Raw genomic sequence first — 15,767 nt, forward strand, 5'->3', positions numbered from 1 at the left:
AAACGCTGCATGTTGAGGACATTCTAAGATTCTTAAGACATGATGCATATCTCATTTCTTAAATTGACCTATATATTATTGTGTGAATGCTGACATTAGTGATCCAAGTCTTTATTATATTATTATTCTGACTTCTGGGTATTCTTGTCTCTACCCACAGTCTAAAAAAACAAAACATGCATGTGATTTGAATTTCGATTTATGTTGGATTTACGAGTAGACTTGAACGCACCACTCACGCACGTTCCTCCCGACGCCGTCGCTGTTGCCACGTCAGTCGTGACGTATCAGGAGGTGTAGTCCGGTTGGGCGGAGACACACGCGAGAGAAAAAGAGACAGAGTGGCATTTATGTCCCTACAACAACCCAGAGGAGACCTCCGGAGAGGTAAGACTTTCACACTTTACGTGTTTTATCGATGGTGTTTTCACGCAGCTTCCAGCTTCTTCCTCCTTTGACTGCACAGCTGATCAATCTGAGCCCGGCTGCTGTCACCCGCTGCTGCTTCTGCTACTGAGCACCGAGGCTGAACACTGGGGCTCAGAGATGAAGCCCAATACAACACATGTGCTTATGTCTACTATCAATAGCTGGTTTCATCGCATGGTGGTAAATACTGGCTTGGTCTTTGTGCTAAATGAGCCGGACCTTGTTTTTTGGGGTTTATCCTCAAACTTCCCATCTGAGCAGAAGACTTGGACATCAAATCTGTTGGTTGTACGAATAAATTAACTCATCACAGCATCATGGTTATGTCTGACAGTCATGGTTACTGTAAGTTAGACCTCAAGAAACCTCACATTCCTCCCCCTGTAATGTGTGGATTTCCTCATTCACTCTGCTCCATTTCTGGGTGTGGGGTATTTGACAAAGATTCTTTAAACATGGCAGTACACTTACCTCAGGTAAGTGTTTATCTACACTTGGCAAGGATGAATAAGCCTGCTGGGTGTAGCCACCAGTCTTGCCAGCTATTGACAAGAAGACTGGAACTATAATCACAATATACTTGCAACAACAATATCTTCGGCTATATTACACAATAAACACACATTCATCTCAATAACTTTGTAAATATTTATATTTTTATAAACAGTTCCTCAGTCTATTTCTAGTTCAAATACTCTATTCAATAAACTAACTTTTAAGCATTGTTTATAAACCAACTTCACACACACACAATGCCAACAAGTGAAATTATTACAATTATCAGACATTTAGTTTTTATGTTTTATATATATATATATATATTTACAAAATAAGTCACTTGTGTATTGGCAAAGCTGTTGAAAATCCTGTGTCAGTGTATTTTTTACTGGACAAGGTCCACCTATCAATAAACAAACCATAAAAGTCCTCCTCTAAATTCCAGGTGTGTATCTACAAAATCTCTTAGACTTTGGTTTTGTCAGCCACAGCTCTACACCCTAAATACAACTAGCCGTCCGTCCCCTTCTCCTTTGTGTCCATTCATTTGTGTCACCAGAGCACCAGCTATCATGGACCCGAGCACCAGTGGACTTGCACAGAAGTTGGCTGAAGCTGGCCAGTCGCACCTCCTGCAGTTCTGGGGCGAGCTGAGTCCCGAGGCCCAGACTGACCTGAGCCTCGCCCTGCAGGGGATGGACTTTCAGGAGATCAATGGGTTCTTTAAGAGCGCCATGGAGACGTCCAGTAGCAGCAAGCACGAAAAGATGGACGCCCGCATGGAGCCGGTACCCAGGGAGGTGCTGGGGAGCGTGACAAGAGACAGGGAAAGCCTCGGTGACTGGGAGCTGACAGGTGAGCTTCATCCAAAGGTGTCATCGCACACTTAATTGTTAACCTGCAATTGCTACGAGTATAACCTGTTACAAGGAAATGAAATGGCTGTTTGCAGTCGTATGTGGTTTTATTGTATTTTGTGCTCCACGGTTGTTTAGACTGCGCGATCTATTATCAGTTGTTTCACAAGACGTCCTTCTCAAGAGCCAGAGACTCAAAGACCCCTGAAAATATGTTCACCAGTCAAACTGTTGCTTATATGGGATTCAATTCCATGTAAAAGTACATGGGATTACATTGTGGATAGCAAGTATTTTATTCAGCTCACTTGTAAAAAAATTTTTTAATTCAAAGCCCAAGACAAACAATAAGGTCTATGAGACTTCCACTGCAGCTCAAAATGTTTTTTTTATATAAACCCTAATTGTTAGTGCAATCAATACAGTAGTGAAGTATAGTCCATGATGTAATTGCTTAAATAAAAAAAAAAAACACATATTCATTAAAGTACAACTATGCCTCATAGATGGCAATGTATTTCATTTAGTAGTTATATTTCTGGAACAAAAGCATCGTATATTTGACAAATAAACACTTCTGCGTCGGGGTACAAGTGGCATCTCAGCATCATAGTAATAATTATTAGTATTTATTTGCTTCCTCCGCCTTCACTGTCTGCACAGCGTTGTATGGAGCGACTGCAGCATGCAGGTCTTCACATTGCCTAATTTTCAAGAGATGAGAGAGAAGGAGAGATTTACTGGTATCAGACTGGGCAGCTTTGGGGGATTAAAACATCACATGTTGGGCCTCATGCGGTGATGGGTCAGTAACATTTAACATAATTGATTTACTGATGTTTTCTCCTTTTTTTTTCTTCTTTTTTTTTTTTTAAGAGTCCAGAGCTTCAACAGCAGTGTTTCCAATCAAAACTTGAATATTCACTTATCCTAAAGTTCTAGTTGGGGTGACGTCAGAAGATCCCCACATGCCCTCTGTGTTCCTGTAAAAACTCACTTAACTACTCCCAGACTCATTCTTCTGCGTACATTTTGACATTTGAGAAAGTGTTTTTTTTGCGACGCTCACTCCAGTTTTGCGCAATTCCCTGTGCTGGCTGATGGGGGTCGGACTATTTGACAAGTTACTCTGGACTCTTTAGCCCCTGTGGGGTGGGTGACAGTGGAGGTGGGCTGCAGAGAACATCTGGTGTAGATTTCGGAGCTGACGTAATTAGAGCTGCTTCTTGACCCCTATGCATGAGGTCATTATGGGTGTGTGTGTATGTGTGTGTGTGTGTGTGTGTGTGTGTGTGTGTGTGTGTGTTAGTCAGAGTCGAGCAGGCCCGCCCACCACATGGATATAAAACTCGTCATTTGGTACTGGCAAGTTAAACCCCCCCCCAAAAAAGGACTCTTTTGAGTCACGTAGCAGCATGTAAAATGTATATATGTAAAATACATAACCTGGATGCATTATGAACTGTGAAAATCAATGAAAGGCTCTCATGGATTGTTAGATTTTAGTTTACTGTATTAATTAATTACATTATTATTTATTTAAAACGTCTTCTCGGCTGGCGAGAGCCGTGCACTCCTGGCCTGCAGTTTAGATGTCGGAGTTGTTCGCCATCATATCAGTACGGTGCATGTCACGGCCATAAACACACTATAGGACACATCTAGTGTTTCTCCTGTTTATGTCTATTCAAACTGTTCTGCTCCTCAGGCCTCCAGTGCATCTCCCAGAGTAAAGTGGGAGCCTTGCTGCTGGCAGGAGGCCAAGGAACCAGACTGGGGGTCTCCTACCCCAAAGGCATGTATGACGTGGGCCTGCCGTCCCACAAGACCCTGTTTCAGATCCAAGCAGAACGCATTCTGAAGCTGCAACAACTGGCCGAGCAGAAGCACGGGACCAAGTGCTGTATTCCCTGGTGAGGCCTTGTGCTTTTTTGTTTCTGTGTGGTCCCTCCAAAGCGCCCGCTTCACTTGAGAAAGTTAAACGGAACACCTTCACGTAAGTGATAACTGAGAGAACTGCCCCAGTAACTTTTGGACCAAGTTTAATTAGGTCACACAGCTGTGAGGATCAAAGGAAAGTCAGTCAAGGAAACTGTTCCCGGTAAATAATCACTTCCCTTTAGAGCAAATTCAAACTTGAGGAGATAAGAAGAAGTTGAAGGCTTTCATAATGGTCTCCTAACCCGGTATTAAAACGACAGTGAATGTTATATTCAGCATAAAAATTTCAGGTTCAGCACGTTTCATACTTTATTGTCATTCATAAACTGTTTTTGGTTTAGCCATGAGGTGACATCAGAGATTTTCATGAAAGGAACGCAAGTAAATTTTTCTAGCATCATTCACACATGAATCCATTCAAGCTGCTCTCCAAAAACAGGGAATACGTTTTTTTTTTTTTTTTAAACCCCAAAAAACCATCAAAGGAATGTTTCAATTCATGTTGTGATTGTTCAAAACAAGATAATAATAAATGCAAAAACTACATCAACTGAAATATGGAGGATTTTTCTGTCCTGATCACGCGTCTCCCTCCGTGTAACCTTCAGGTACATCATGACCAGTGGCAGGACGATGGAATCTACGAAAGATTTCTTTGCGCGACACAACTACTTTGGCCTGGAGGAGAACAACGTCATCTTCTTTCAGCAGGGCATGCTGCCCGCCATGGACTACAACGGCAAGATCATCCTGGAGAGCAAAGGGAAGCTGTCCATGGCCCCTGGTACGAACACACAGCTACGGACTGAACACTTCATTCAGACTGTTGATTGTTGTTCAGGTCTCATTCAGTTTTGCTCCGTTTCTGATCATGTCTGTCCAGATGGTAACGGAGGCCTGTACAGGGCTCTGGGGAATGACGGCATCACGGAAGACATGGAGCGCAGGGGGATTGAGTTCATCCATGTTTATTGCGTTGATAACATCCTGGTCAAAGTGGCTGACCCCGCCTTTGTCGGCTTCTGCGTGCAGAAAGGAGCAGACTGTGGCGCCAAGGTTGGTCAGATATCTCCTCTTCTTTAAACATATCTTAACTGGGTATAAAAGTAAATTAGGATTTCATCTCATTTGTTACAAGTTTGAAAATCTGAATTTTGTGGCCTCTTGGTATCAGGATGTCATCTCATCAGTCAAAAGGCAAGCGTGTCACATTTTCTGTTTATTTTCTATCTTTTGCGTCAGGTCTTGAACGCTGAATTGCAGTCAAGATCTTTGTTAACTTCTCATAAACTCAATACGACACCTACATTATTGACCATCTGTTACACTCGTATAGCAATTTTTTTTTTTTTTTTTTTAAAGAATAGGAAGTATAAGTGTGTCGCAACACACACCCAGACACAGATATTACTGTTTGAATTGAACTGTGAGTTCATGATTGTCTGTTTCCATGTCAACTATGTAAAGAGAAATTTGTGTAATAGGAAACTGACAAGTGAACTGTGTACGTCATCAGTTGAATCAGGATGAGTGTGTGACCCTTTCAGATTTATCACTGTCTTTTTAGTAAAGGGGCTCGCGAAGGGTTGAAGAAACTGAGTCATATATATATATATATATAAATATATATATATATATATATATATATATATATATATATATATATATATGAAGCATGTGTCGGTTGACGTGTTTAAAGGTGTGGTCAGTTTAACAGTCAGGTTTTCAGACAGCTGCCGTTTCCACCACTCACCACTGGGTGGCAGTGTAAGACACTCAGCCGTCTTCCTGCTGTCTCCTGGAGAATTAAATCAATCACAGCTTTCAAGGAAATTTGAGGTTTGAGGCCAGAAACTGTCTCCACTTTTCATCATGTTCTCAGATAACACGAATGAGACGTTAAGATGACATTTTTTTTTTTTTTCCAAAAAGTTATTTTCCACTGAAAAATACACGGCTTCACAGATTTTTCAGAGGGGGTTGGTGAAAGGGCTACACAGTGTGCAGCGGTTAGAAAGGTCCCCGGGTTTGAGTCCAGGTTTTCGGCATTTCTATATATGCCGAAATATATATATATATGTATATACATTATATACAGTCTAAAAAGATGTGTTGGACCTTACTATTATATCTATGTTTTCATGTAAGTTTAATGTGTGTCGACTGACTTTCAGCCCACTTCTACAGCTGTTATACGATTGTGGGGCCTATAATATGTTTTCAATTAGGTTTATTAAAGGACAATTTATCACAAGTCTAACACAGAAAGACACGCAATCATGGAAAATGGCAGATAGTTTTTAATTTCAGGCGCCCCATGTGATTTAGTAAATATTTAACGAGAGGTGAGTGTCTGTGCCATATTTGCTGTTTGCCTCACAATAGTAAAGATTGAGTCACTTATCTGCTGCTCTACCAGCAAACTTCTCACAGACGGACTCCGTGACTGAAATAAGCCTGCTTTGCTTAATGCTAACCACCATACAGCTGTGCCAACCATGCAAATACTATAATTAGCTCATCAATACTTTAAAAAGGGTTTGGCACTTCACTTGTTTTGTTTTTCATAACATGAAAATAAAACTACATTTTATTGAAATGGCTTATATTATATTATTGGATTTGTAGAGGGACAACACTTGTATCTCCAGGTCACCCCACAGATATACAACACTGCATGGTTTTCTTTGCGGGGTGGTCCAGTATGTCAATTTCTGGTGTGAGTGCTGTGCTACTTTCAAAACGGCAATAGTTATATGTTCCATAGCACACAGTAGCCAGTTCCCTCCATGTGGAGGTTGTTCCAGACATCAACTTTACATTTACATCTTGTGTGGATGTTGGCTGGCTCTCATCCTTCTGTCTCCTCATGTTATCCCAGACACACACCACGACGTTCAGGTCAAGGCTCTGGTGGATTCAGATCGTTTCCTTGATTTACTGCTAAAAAAAACCCCACTCCCCTGCTAAAGTGTTGGAGCAGTGAGGCCATTTGCTATATCTTTATTCCAAAAAACATTTGGATGTGACGCCAAAAAATCCAAATGAGACAAGAGATCTACATCTCAGCTTTTGTTCCCAGGTTTTCAGCCACTGACGGCTCACTCTGAATACTGTTTTCTACAAATCTAAAAGTCAGTATAGGCATTCACAACTATTTATTGTTCGAATATTCAAAACGCACCTAATAATTTTTACTCACAAGAAAAATGGGTGGAGTGATACAAAAGGTGCAATGTTCTGGCCTGTGTGGCAGATCCAGATGTAAATACCTGGAAATAAAAGCTGAGGTGTTGGATCTTTTGTCCCATATTGATTGATTTTGACGTCAAACCCATATAACTTTAGGCTTCAGTCAATATATAACCATCTCTGTTGCAATACTTTTTGAGTAGAGCGACGCTCTGATTGACACTGTCTATATGTGTCTCTTATGATACAGAATTTAAAGCCAATCACGTGCATCTCTGACGGGACGGCATTGTGCACCCGCAGCATCGTTTCATGTCTGCCTCCAAAGTTTTCACACAACTGTGAGTTTTAATTTTGGAGTAACTTCTTCTCGTTTTTCCAAGTTTATATCAGCATCTGATGGAGGTCAGCGCCAACGTATTCCCTCAGATTCAAGAACAGTTGAGATTTTATATATACGCGTTAAAGAGGCCAACGCCAACTTGTAAGAAAATGAATGAGGCCAGTATAAATCAAGTCTTTGTAATAATGAGTAACGGGCTCGGACGATCAACTTTGAAGTGGACGAGAAAGAGTGGAGCTATGTTTTTGTTAACTGGTAACTAAATGAATATTAGTGGTACAAAGGCAACAGATGTCCTTCTTGGGCAATATCACATGATTAATGCTTTTGTGGCGAACCGCTGCTGCCCGGCCTTCCCAATTAGATTGATGGAAAAATAACACATACCATGGTAACTAATACAAAGTCAAGAGTGTCTGTCTTGTTAATGTTTTGACAGTTTGGCCTAAAGTCCCAACATAATTCACTTGAGGTAATGTGTTTCTTAGATATCCAATATGTCTGAATTTCCCGTCGTCTGATTGGCTGTGTCTAAGACCCCTCACTTCTGCGTCATATCACTTTAAGTACGTACGCGCTGCGTATATTTCCTGACGCTGTCAGAGTTAAAAATCTTCACTGAAGACCATCCAGACCCTGCTCCCGTTTGACATTATGAGATGTGCGGTGGAGCGGAGCTGGAGGCATCAGATCAGAGCCGAGTCCCACCCTCTGTCCTCGTAAATTACTAAGCACTGCGAACGGTTCATGTGGCTTCGCCAGCCCCCGCCTCCGAGCCCCCACCCCGTTCACCAAACCCCTCATCAGGACTCCACTCTGTCATTAGCAGGCAGGCAGATGGGCAGAGAGGGGGGAGTTTAGTGCAGCCTTTAACTTGCTGCCGTTATAAAGTAGAATGCACTCATAGTTTCACGGCAGCTTTTCAGTGTTTTTGAACTCCGTTTTGCTTCCTCGTCCACAGACCCACTCTGCAAATATCCCCAAAAATATTGCCATGTATATCTGACGAGTTGATTTTGTTCTGGTCCCTTCTTCACCACAATAGTTTGCAGTGGGATACCATCCCTGAAAAAGAATAAAGTGAGATTCACTTGGTCGATTGCTACAAAACTCCCCACTGATATCCATTAAGTATTTCTATTATAATAAGGAAGATTTTCACCTTCCTCTTCTTCTTGATTCTTCCTAGTCTCCTCTCTGTTTCTCGTAGAGCTTTTTCCCCTTTCTCTCACACAGGTGGGCCTCATATTGGCTCCTCTCTCACCACGTTTCTCCTCATTCCTTCCTTTCAGCAGGTAAAGGGTGAGGTTGCTGTGTTTTGCTGCCAAACAGACTTATTTTTCAATGTGTTTTGAATTTTTCCCTTCTTGTTCATTGTCAGAAGAGTCGATATCTCACTGAACTGCTGCTTGTTGGGTCTTTTTTTTTTATCTGAAATAAATCGTGATGAGATTAAAAAATACATATATATTAATATTTGAAACCAGACCTACATACATGGATCCCAAATCTGTTGCGATGAAGGATTGGAAGATGTAAAGCACTTGATGAAAAACTATATATTTTGTTTTTACAAGTGTGAGTCAACACGTGCATCAGATAGAATTATCTATGAAACACCAGAGGGTATTTACCGTGAAAGTAGGGCTATTAATTTGAAACAGTTACAGGAAGTTGAGATATTTATCCACTTGACTGTGTGACATTTTGACATCAGTTTACCGAAGAAGGGTTTGATACCATTTAGTACTGACGTGTAAAACTCTTATCAAAGATCTTGCATGTGTGGTGATGATGTAATGACCCTACCAGGCTCCTGTAGAAACCTATTAACATGACTAGTTCACAGTACGAGTGCATATTTTGATTATCTAATAGAGACTCTGGGGGTATTATTGCTTGGCACACAATCAATTTCTGTCAATCATCTTTGATGCATTGGTGCTTTTTAGTGTGATAATTGAGATTGTCCTTATTGTGATTTTATGTTTTTTTTCACCAAGTGCTTTTGTAACCAAATCTTGCAGGTGGTGGAGAAAACCAACCCGACGGAGGCAGTGGGCGTGGTTTGTAAGGTGGACGGGCTTTACCAGGTGGTAGAGTACAGCGAGATCACCCTGGCCACCGCTGAGAAACGCAGCGCCGACGGTCGACTGATGTTCAACGCGGGAAACGTGGCCAATCACTTCTTCAGCTTCTCCTTCCTCAAAGACGTAGTACAGTAAGTTCAGAAAGTTTGTGCGCTTCTGTCTTAAGTGTGGCAAACACAATGATACACATTTTGTTTTTTTCCTTCTTTGTCTATATCAGGAAATACGAGCCAAAGCTGCAGCACCATGTGGCCCAGAAGAAGATCCCATTTGTGGACACTCGGGGTCAGCTGATCAAACCAGATAAACCAAATGGGATTAAAATGGAAAAGTTTGTCTTTGACATCTTCCAGTTTTCTAAGTGAGTTACCAAGTGTTCTTTTCTACAGAGTGTGCGTCTGTGTGCGTGTTCATACGTGCCACCATCAGTTGGCAACACGTTACCTCAAGCTGAAACTTTAAAAAAAAACAAGAGCACAATGATTTCTTTACATTCCTCTGGAGATGTGGGTTGGTTGCATATGGCCCTCATGCAGATTTCCGGGTTTACAGTTTCACTGGTCCATAGTGTGTGTCCTTCTCTGCAAGAGCAACCCCTTTTTCCGTGCCTGATGCTGATCCTCCAACCCCTGTCGGGTCATTTCTCCAGAGTCTGGTCCAGCTGATGGAGCCTGCCAAATCTTTCTGCAGAAGGACAGAGGTTTATGAGCTGCTCACTCATTCCACGTTTTCCAGTGTTACATGACATCAGCTCTGAGTCACGCCACTGCTAATAGAACTTTACATTTAATGAAAGGATTCCTGTAATGATTCACTAATGGGGGGGGGGGGGGAAATCAACAAAAAATAAATTAAAAAACACAGTGGACATGGCCAGCTCCCTTCAAAGTTTCAGCACAGATTTTCAGATTAATAAATGGGTTGAGAGATATTTTCTGGTGATGGATATTTGAGTTGGTAGACTGACTTCTTTAGTAGATTCCAGATGGGTTGATTCATGATGCAGTCAGATTTCTTCAGAAAAATGCATCTGCAGAGATGCCAGATCCTGGTTCTGGAAGGCCAGACGTGTGTGTGTGTGTGTTTAGTGTTTTCCTTCTCCAACACATCTGAATCTGATCGATATGTCAGCATAAAGCCAGATTGTGCACCGCTCATTTCTGTCAAGTGTGTTGGTGCAGGCAGTTTTTGAAAACATACAAACCTACAGCCGTCCAATACCAGGATCCGACACGTCAGTGTTTACTACTTCTTAGTCTCGTAGTCTGCTGCACATTCATTTATCACACATTATATAGCATAACTTTATTATGGTCAGTAGCTGTTGCACATTGGTACAAAGGTTGGGTTGTTTTGGAACCTCGTCCTCCAGTTTTCTTAATCCATGAAGACATGGAGCAACGTGTCTAAACAGTCCTCTGATGTTTGTCCATGCTCATAAGATGCCAGGCCAGTAAGGAAATTAAATATTTCGTAATCTTCAGGATTTCAAAGTGAGGAAAATGTGAAATCATGTTGTAGTTGGCTTTTTAAAGGAGACAAACACTTAAAACAGTCCCAAAGGGACAAACATAAATGTTGCCTCAGGTCGTAATGAACCAGCACAGTAATGTTCGTTCCTTTGGAAACAGAGGGAAGTTGCCTAATTTGATCAAGTTGTGTTTGCAATGAAAATCTGTTTTTGTTCGTCTCGTCCTCTCAAAATCTTTAATTTTTCAAATCTGCGAAGTGAAGTTACCTCAAGCCTCAGCTTCATTTTAAAGGCTTTGATTACTTTCCTTTGAAGACTTGGCCAATGGGCACCAGCAGAAATTGACTTGTACTCTGGACTGCATTGCATTTATTTACACTCGTGTCTTGCTTTGTATTGCTTTTGGTTGGTGTATATATGAGTTTTGTTTATTGATGTAAAACACATTGAATGATGTATGCCATACGTACAAAATGTCCTTTCTTTGTCTTGCATATACAAATCAACTTCAAATCAATGTGCCTACTGAAATGACTCCTTCACAGACCACTTATCTCATCCGTTTGTATATTTTATCAACATCAGTAAGTGCAGAGCACAATTCTTTAGTCCTTTCTTCAAACCATTAGTTTTTGATCAACCGATTGCACTTAATTTACAATATTATCTATAGTTTCCAGAGGCATTGAGTTAAGTTTTGATCTTAAATTATTTACTTTTTATTCATGTGTCACTTCTCTTGGTGGTACTTTGTCTTTCTCCAGCTATTTACCAGTGTTTCTTCCCAGTTTTGCCTGCTGTTAGATTTCCCTCTGATAATTTTCGGCCTGTGTGCTGATGCGACGCCGTGTCCTTCCAACAGGACATTCGTGGTGTACGAGGTGCTGCGGGAGGACGAGTTCTCCCCGCTGAAGAACGCGGACACTCAGGACGGGAAGGACACGCCCACCACGGCGAGACACGCCCTCACGTCCCTCCACCATCGCTGGGTTCTCAATGCCGGGGGCCACTTCATCGATGAGAACGGCAGACGGGTGCCAGCCATCCCCAGGTGACCGCAGCACATCACGTTAGCCAGCAACACACACACACACAAAAAAAAAAGACGTGTGTCGTCTGAGTCGTCACCTACTTTCCACACTGTGTACGGATTGTATGCATTTCTGTGTTTTTTGTTATTGTTATGCACATTGTGTTGTTTTAGCCTCACACTCTCACCCCCACCCCCACCCCCTCCACCCTCTCATGCTCGGTCTTGCTCCTGTGTGTCCCGTGCAATGTTTCCAGAGACGGAGCAGCAGGCAGTGTCACAGATGATGGCAGAAGAAAGTAATTATCCCCCTGCAGTACTGAGTGCATGGTGATGGGGTTTTGGCTTTCCTGCCCTCTCTCGCTCAGACTTGTTAACACCATATAACATTACTTCTGATCCTCGACATCCCTTTCCTTCTTCCCCACTGAAAAAGAGGAGTCTGTATGGACATTTTTCTGTCTCTCTGCACTTAGTTGTGATGAAGGAAATGACAGCGAGGATCAGTTTAGTCGAGAGAAAACGCATTCCTCTCTAGCCCTCTGCTCAGATGGCGTACTTTCATAATGACCTGCTGACAGATCATTTTTCCGTCTGGTGGTTTCTACTAATTCACCTACTGTATTGCATGCTGGGTGAAGGGAACCCGTCACTACACTTCAATGGTTGTTTGAGCCTGTTGATTTGTTTGCCGGATAGTCACGAGGTAAACCGGTCACTGCTTGCTCATTCACTGTTGCAAAAATCAAACTGCTTGTTTTTATGACAGAAATAAATGGGCATGTGCTTCACTAACATTCAAGATATCCATGAATGTTAGTAAAGAGATGGTTTGGATTATTTAAGCGAGACTGTATGAGGTACTTATCAGCATTGGGACTGCAGTAGTTCAACACATCCTCCGTTTCAAGAAGCAGACCGCTGCATCATTAAATCAAGCATTTAAAAGGTTAGTTATGACATAAAACATTCTCTTTCTCAGCAAAGAGTTTGCTAAAAAAAAAAAACACAATCTTTTTCATGCAGACTAGGTAACTAATATTAAAACATTGTTCCACCTCGAAGAGGGACAAACTAAAAATGGAAAAAAAAAAAAAAGCCAACAGAAAATTAAGTGCATGCTGCATTCAGAATATTTCCTCTGCTTTACTTCCCAGCCGCTAAAAGTCCATCGATAATGACAATAATTTTGCAGAGATCTTAGATTGTTAGTCTGCTGTGTGACTCTGGTCGTTCAACCGGCTCCCATGTTCTGCCACATGAAATTACTGCTGTTGTCGAAGGGCTTAAATGACTGAACTTGAGGTTCCCAGTGGCTCCGTAAAGCAGCAAAAATGTTCTTAATATAGTGCATAATGAAACCTGATGTGGAGGAAATGTATCGACTTCAGTGAAGAACAGTCAGACATCAGCTGTATTACCCAGAGATGTTTTATTTTGAGAAGTAATATGTCATGTAGAAAATATTCTGAGCCATTAGTTTGCTCTTAGTTCTATTTATGCAAGAATTAAACTTGCAAAGTACTCCAGGTCATTATGGATATCTTTTTTTTTTTTTAATTTACTTTCTTTTAGACATTGCATTTTCTCTGCATTATGTAGGATAGGCATACGATATAAAAGAGGAGTAATTGTATGAACTCAACTCCTCCACTCATGATAAATACCTCATACGTCCTATTCTTGGATGATCTCAACGATCCCTTTAAACCTCTATAATGGCGTGCTTCTTTCCTAATTATTCAGCTTCTCCTTCAGGCAGCTGCTCCGCAAAACATCCGAAACACCTGATGTGTGAAGTAATTGCTGTCTAGAAAGGAACATGCTGGGCGACGGCAATGTGGCACCGCAGTCCTCCACCTTGTGAACAGCTCATGGTGGACGGGTGAACATTACCTGTCACTCATCGGGGTTTTTTTTCTAGAGGAAGTCTCTTTTTTGGTTCAGGGGACTAATCACTGGTCGCGGCGAAGCTCTGATTCTCTACGTTTCTCTAATCACAAAGCCCCGAGTGGAAGAACAGCTGTGTCGGGGCTTCACAGCTGCTTCTCTCGGCTTCAGTCCGTCCGGCCCCGTCGCGACGCCATCACTCATTCTGTTGTCTTACCCCCCTGTTCCTCTCTGGATTTGTTCTTTCCAACATAGCCTCAAGGATGGAACAGACCTTCCAATCAAGTGTGAGATCTCTCCACTGGTGTCCTACGGGGGAGAGGTAAGGGGCCAAGGCCTCGTCTTTTAATAGAGACTCCAGATGCTGTTGTGCTCCTGGTTTTCATGTTTGAGCTGTTGGCCTGAACAAACCTGTGCGCCCGTCTCACGAATTCCCTCTGTCATCTGCACCTGTTTGAAGGGTCTGGAGGAATTGGTGAGGGGACGGGAGTTTCATCCCACTCTGATGATCGACGAGCAGGGAGTCCACGAGCTGGTGAAGAACGGGGTTTAGTCGGTGGAGGAGAAACGGAGAGCGAAATAAGGGGGGGGAACCCAAAGACCAACCTCCCTTTATCTGTCAGTGTCTGCTGGGACAAAACTGTGATGTCATCGCTGTGCAATAATAAATGTAATGTGCATGTGTTCATGAAGGAAGCTGTCCCGTTACAATGAACAAGTGTAACGTTGACCTTTTCAAAGGTTTCTTTACATTACGTCTCAATGTCTTACATAGGTTATTGGTATTCTTGTTTTCAAGAGCACTTGAACGCAACCTGAAATGAAGTAGGAAATCGCTGTCATACTGACTGGATGAAGCAGGTGCATCTATTTATTTTGCTTATGAGACTTATTTTTATATGTACTTGGAGATCCATCGATCCATTTTATCGACAGTTGATTAAGATAAAATGATCAGACTTGTTTCTTACTAACATGTAATCAGGGTACATGGCCCGGGGTGGGGGGGTGGGGGGGGTTATTTAAAACATCTGCTTCTTTCCTGCTTGTACTTGTTGCAGACTTTGGAATATTCAGCTTTAAATGATACCATGAATTCAATCACATTTATTAAAGAACGTTTTCTCCTAAGAAAACCTGCGTAACGCATCGCCTTTGTGTTTTTGTCGTTTGCCCAGACCGTGCATGCTTTTTGACAAATCACCGTACAAAATGTGAATGTGTGAGTTTTACTGGAGCCTGTGTCTGCAGGATGTGTTTTTTACATTTCGCTCCTGCTGTCATGAATCAGAGTTTCCAGCACATGGTTTGTGTTCAGGATGGGCCAGAGCATGCAACTCTGCAGCAGCTATTCAGGAAATACTCTGTGGCTCCTTTGACTCATTTCTTTCTTACTGACTCTCAAGCTGCAATAACTGCATAATTGTTTGGGACACTGAACTGTGGGTACTTAAGCGGGGAAAACACTAACTTCTACAATATCACACTCTTGACTACTTGCATTACCGTTGGCTAAAGATGTTTTCTATAATGCCACTACTTTGGAACTGACAACAATTGAGTCAGCAACACAGTGAGGTTTCTTTGAGCTCATTAGTTGTGTTGTATAAAGGTTAAAGAGTTGAATTCTGGACTTCATACAAGCCGACTGGTAATTATATTATCAGCATCCGTTGTTTTAACAGTAACTATTTGATTTCAATAATCCTGAACTAACTCAGTCCTCCCAGTTTAATTGAAATTAATATTGGATTATATCCGCTCTACCTTTATTGCCAGCAGTAAATAAACAGAACCTTTATAAGACCTGTTTTACATGTGTGTAGTTAATCTAAGTTGTATATCAACGTTGTGTGGGTTAATTTAATCTCTGATTCTGCGATTACGTTCGGCAGAGGTTGGATCAGTTAATTGTAAAGTGACTCTTCAAATTATGCATCATCTGTTTCTGGAAGAAACATTCATGAACTCATGACAACAACAAATATTAATGTGGCAGCAGAGAAAAACGGTGAATACCCAGGTT

The 15,767-nt window shown here is 41.7% G+C and overlaps 1 protein-coding gene across 2 annotated transcripts; it reads left to right on the top strand.

Annotated features, from left to right (window-relative positions):
- The first annotated feature begins 289 nt into the window (after positions 1–289).
- On the top strand, positions 290–14,736 carry uap1 (UDP-N-acetylglucosamine pyrophosphorylase 1). Of its 2 annotated transcripts, XM_080506034.1 has the most exons (11): positions 290–387; positions 1,487–1,782; positions 3,493–3,697; positions 4,334–4,509; positions 4,609–4,781; positions 9,288–9,481; positions 9,571–9,711; positions 11,684–11,872; positions 12,109–12,150; positions 13,997–14,063; positions 14,202–14,736. In XM_080506034.1, exons 2-11 carry the CDS (start codon positions 1,500–1,502, stop codon positions 14,292–14,294), a joined length of 1,563 nt encoding a protein of 520 aa, XP_080362160.1. In that variant the 5' UTR covers positions 290–387; positions 1,487–1,499; the 3' UTR covers positions 14,295–14,736. The 2 variants fall into 2 exon arrangements, with proteins under 2 accessions (XP_080362160.1, XP_080362161.1); XM_080506035.1 differs by lacking the exon at positions 12,109–12,150.
- The last annotated feature ends 1,031 nt before the right edge of the window (positions 14,737–15,767 follow it).

The sequence above is a fragment of the Blennius ocellaris genome, assembly GCF_963422515.1.
Source record: "Blennius ocellaris genome assembly, chromosome: 12".
Lineage (NCBI taxonomy): Eukaryota > Metazoa > Chordata > Actinopteri > Blenniiformes > Blenniidae > Blennius > Blennius ocellaris.